Consider the following 4,628-nt stretch of genomic DNA (forward strand, 5'->3'; position numbering starts at 1 on the left):
CCGCACCCTGCAGGTTCTTGTTCTCCCGCTTGAAGGTCTCCAGGTGCTCCAGGGACTCCTCGTAGGCGTTCTTGAGCTTGAAGAGCTCGGTGCTGAGGGAGCGCGCCTCCTTCTGCGAGGACTCCAGCTCCGACTGCGACTCCTCGTACTTCTGCTTCCACTCGGCCAGGATCTGCGGGGACGGGACGCGGCTCACCGGGCAGCCCCAGCCCCACGTCCAGGGGCGCCCAGGCCCCTCTCCTGAGCTCAGCCTCCTCCCAGCCTCTGCCTCCTGGGACGACGTTCCGGACTCCCGCCTGCCCGCCTGCTCTGGCCCCTGGCTGCGAGCCCCCAGCCTGGGCCCACCTTGTCGAAGTTCCTCTGCTTCTTGTCCAGGGCCCCGGCGGCCGCGTTGGAGCGCTCCACGTCCACCATCAGGTCTTCGATCTCATTCTGCAGCCGGTGCTTGGTCTTCTCCAGCGAGGAGCACTTGGCGTTGACGGCCTCGACGGCCTCCTCGGCGTCCTGCAGCCTCTGGGCCAGCTTCTTCCTGCCCGGCGCGGTTGGGTGTATGTGTGTCACTCTACCTGGGAACAGAGGGGCCTTGGGGCGACCCCTCCCTGAACTGCCAGATGAGGAGGGCCCGGCCCTCCCACACAGCTCCTTGGGACACTGAGTAGCCCTTCAAGCCCTGGAACCCCAGCCTCCAGGGAGCTAGGGCTTCGGGTGCCTAGAACAGAGGCTCTTCCCTATGGGGAGCGGCATCAGGGTGGCATCCCTCACTTCTCCCCACCCAGGCTGATCGGCGGTAGCTCCTCTGACCAACAAGCTTTTTGCTCGTCTTATACGTGAGCATCAGGTATAACCCGGGCCAAAAGCTCGCCCGTCACAGGAAGTGAGTCAGGGCCAGCCAGGGTTCACTCAGAGCACAAGATCCCAGCTCCCTCGCAAGCACCTGTATTGCCCACCACGTTTCTCCCCACCTCCTCTCTTCCACCTCACATCTGCCTCCCGTGCCCACTGTGCCTGTCTCTACCCATGTCCTCTTGAGCCTTCCTCTCTTAGAAGCCAGGTGGGGGGCTGCCCAGGACTCACTTGGCCTCCTCCAGCTCCTCGGTCCTCTGGATGGCGTCCGTCTCATACTTGGTCCTCCACTGGGCCACCTCCGAGTTGGCCTTGGACAGGACGCGCTGCAGCTCGGCCTTGGCCTCCGTCTCCTCCTCGTATTGCTCCCGCAGCAGGTCACAGTCGTGCCGGGCTGACTGCAGCGCGTGGGCCAGGGCGTTCTTCGCCTGGGAGGGGCGGCACCGGGAGGTGGGTTCAGCGTCTGGGAAGGTGGGAGGGAAGGCCCTCTCCCCATTCTCCAGATCCTTTTCATATCTATGAACTTCAGCGTACTTCAGGGTGAGGGCTGGTGTGGAATCTCAACATCTTAAGGTACCTTCCCAGTCTGCCCATCCCTTCCAAATAAGAGAGGAGGCACTCAGTGATGTTCGGGTGTGGCTTAGCTGAAGAGTAGAAGAACCTGGCCCGGAGGTTTTTTTCATTACAGAGGCCTCTCTGCAGCTTCCAGGCTCCATTTGTGAGGTTGGTTGCCCCAGGGCTGCCATCAATCCTGTCTGCTGCCCCGTAGCCAGGCCTCACCTTGCCCTCCTCCTCCAGCTGCCTCTTGAGGTCCTCCAGCTGCTGGGTGTAGGAGAGTTTCCCTCGGGTCAGCTGGGAGATCAGTGCCTCCTTTTCCTCCAGTTGCCGGGACAGCTCACCTGCAGGTGGGAACAAGGGTTTGTGGGCCATGGAAGGGGGCAACTGATGCTCTTCTGTGAGGCAGGCGCAGGGCTGGTTAGGGGCACCCACCGTTCTCCGTCTGCAGCTTGGCTCGCTGGGTGGAGAAGTCATTGAGGGAGCGCTGGGCCTCTTCTAGCTTCGCCCGGTACTCATTGGCCTGGTCCTCCAGTGTCCGGGACACCTTCTCCAGGTTTGCCTTCAGGCGGTAAGGGACAAGAGAAAGGTGAATGTGGGAGGGGCTGGGTTGACTGGAGGAAGGAAGGGAGGGCCAAGGTTGGGGAGCGCACAGAAGCAGGGGGTGGTGGGTGAAATGGGGCGGGGCTGGAGGGGCACAATCTGGAGAGGATGCATGAATTAAAGAAGGGAGAGATGGTGAGAGATGGAGACACAGGTGGAGGGCAAGGCAGGCGCAAGGGAGAGAGGGAGAGAGACCGGAGGGGGACGAAGGGAGTGAGAATAAGAGCGATGGCAGAGAGGAAGTGGAAGGAAGGCTCACCGCGAGGCTGTGGAGGAGGAGAGGGCGAGGAGAGGACAGCAGAGGCCCACCTTGGCCTTGATGATCTGCTCCATGTTGGAGGTGACGTCGTCCAGCTCCAGCTTGAACTCGCTCTTCTCCTTCTCCAGCTTCTGCTTCACGCGCTGCAGGTTGTCGATCTGCTCGCCCAGCTCGGCCACGCTGTCGGCGTGCTTCTTGCGCAGGGCGGCCGCCGTGGCCTCGTGCTGCAGCGTGGCCTCCTCCAGGTCCCGCCTCATCTTCTGAAACTCAGCCTCGCGCTTCTTGTTCATCTCGATCTGCACGGACGTGGCCCCGCCGGCCTCCTCCAGCCGCTCACTGATCTCCTCCAGCTCCCGGGACAGGTCTGAGCGCAGCTTCTCCACCTTGGCCCGGGCAGTGCGCTCGGCCTCCAGCTCTTCCTCCAGCTCCTCGATGCGTGCCTGGGCAGGGGATAGGGGGCTCAGACCCAGCGCCTGACCCCTCCGTCACAGCCCCCCCCCCAGGGCTCTAGAAGGCTCCTGGCCAAAGCACCCAGGTCCTGCAGAGCAGTGGTTCTCACCAGGGACATTCTGTGCCCCAGGGGACAGTCAACGAGGTCTGTAGACATTTTTGATTGTCGTGACTTGAGGAGGGGGTGTTGCTACTGGCATCTAGTGGGCAGGGGCCAGGGAGGCTGCCAAACATCCTATAATGCACAGACCATCAGTGGGAGTTTGGTTGAAGCTAAACTCTCAAGGCATTTCCTGGAGAGGCATCTCAGACCCAGTCTGAGCATCTGCAGCCCTGAATCCTGAGAATCTGTGTTCAGAGAGGGATCTTGAGATCCCGTGAGGTCCTGGGTCTCAAAGATTCCACAGATTCACTAGGCTCTGCTCTGCTAATGATAAGGCAGGAAAGCTGGTGCTTGTATTTTACAAATATTTTCAACAGTATGCCACCAAATAATCAAAAACTTTTGTAATCTTCTGAATTAACCACCAACTCCAATCAACCATATTCCTCACTCTCCAGGGCTTACTTCATTTATGCCCAGGGCTGGGTTCCAGCTTAATTGTTCCCTTCCAGGCCAGGTGAGTGCTAGCAGGGTGCCCTCCTCTGTATCATGTCCCTATCTCATTATTTTCTGGCCTTAGCCTTGGCCTGACTAAATTGGCAGAATGTCCCACTTACAATTTTGATCTGTTGTCTGACTAGCAAGGAGCAAAGGGGAGGATTGGTGGGATCCCTTCATCTGTGGTTATGGATGGTGTTGATGGAATGTGTGTGACGGGGTCCTGGGAGCAGGAGAGAGAGAACCACCAGACCCCTGCTCCCAGGATGGAGAATGGGGACTGAGTGCAAGAGCTTGGGCAGGAAGAAGGAGGAGCCACAGCCCATTGCCAAGACCTGGTGAGGATAACAGCACAGTTGTTCTGGGTTCCACAGTCAGACCAGAGGTTGCCCAGAACCTGGGGACGTCCTAATATTCGGGCTAAAACCCAGAAGGGGCACCCAAGAAGGTGGGAGGGAAGAGTATCACTGAAGGCAGACCAGCCCCTGAGCAGCCCCCAGAGGAGGGGAATTGTGTTCACGTGTCACCTGCACCCTGGGCCATCGACCCTGAATGCTGAGGGGAGATCAGCTCTCTCCACTAGTGGTCTCATAAGAAAATGAGAGGATAAATAGCTGAGTCCCTGTGGCCTTGCGGTCACTATGTCCAGATGTGGCCGTATAGCTTCTGCAGCTATGAAATGGGAACGAGAGTACCTGGCTCCCTTGCTTCCAGGGCTCTTCTGACAAACATGGGACTAAAAGGACATTAAAATTCAGGGTGCATTAAAGGCAAGGGAGACTCTGGCTGTTAATTCAATCTCCTCCTGCAGAGGGATGAGAAAGCCATGCGAAAGACAAAAGAACATCTTCTTGCAAGTGGCTGGCTCACTTCTCTAGCCTGAGCTATACTAAAATAACATATATATGTTTCCTCCTGGTTGACAAAGTGGGTTCCTATACAATATCTCTTCTGGTCCTCTGCAAGGCAGGGGTCATTAGTCCCATTTTACAGATGAGAGGAGAATCTGAGGCTCAGGAGGGGGAGTGACCTGCTCAAGTTTGCAGGAGTTGACTCCATATCACGGTGCCCTGTGGGGATCCAGCCTGAGTTAGTGGCTAGGGTAAATACCTGGGAAGAATAAGAACAGAGCTTCCCATGGCAAGGTGCTCCGTGAAGGCCCTTCTCACCCCCGTGAGCACCAAACGTAAGGGCTAGAGGAGAACGGAGCCCTACCAATTGTCCCAGAGCAGAAAACCCGTGAGGTGGAGCGTAGGTCAGCAAGAGAAGCCCTTTTAGTAAGTATGATCCCCACCCTCTCCCCCAAATAGTCCTGCT

At 58.1% G+C, this 4,628-nt stretch overlaps 1 protein-coding gene across 1 annotated transcript in view; it reads right to left on the reverse strand.

Moving 5' to 3' along the window:
- The window catches only part of MYH6 (myosin heavy chain 6), a 23,703-nt gene that overhangs the window by 4,896 nt on the left and 14,179 nt on the right, over nucleotides 1–4,628 (reverse strand). The window contains exons 24-29 of the mRNA XM_007449563.1: nucleotides 2,311–2,700; nucleotides 1,834–1,960; nucleotides 1,624–1,742; nucleotides 1,075–1,271; nucleotides 346–529; nucleotides 7–172 (exon numbers count right to left, since the gene is read on the reverse strand). Of these exons, the coding sequence (XP_007449625.1) occupies nucleotides 7–172; nucleotides 346–529; nucleotides 1,075–1,271; nucleotides 1,624–1,742; nucleotides 1,834–1,960; nucleotides 2,311–2,700 (1,183 nt within the window). The remainder of the gene's footprint in view (nucleotides 1–6; nucleotides 173–345; nucleotides 530–1,074; nucleotides 1,272–1,623; nucleotides 1,743–1,833; nucleotides 1,961–2,310; nucleotides 2,701–4,628) is intronic.

This window comes from Lipotes vexillifer, unplaced genomic scaffold (assembly GCF_000442215.2).
Source record: "Lipotes vexillifer unplaced genomic scaffold, Lipotes_vexillifer_v1.1 scaffold1093, whole genome shotgun sequence".
Lineage (NCBI taxonomy): Eukaryota > Metazoa > Chordata > Mammalia > Artiodactyla > Lipotidae > Lipotes > Lipotes vexillifer.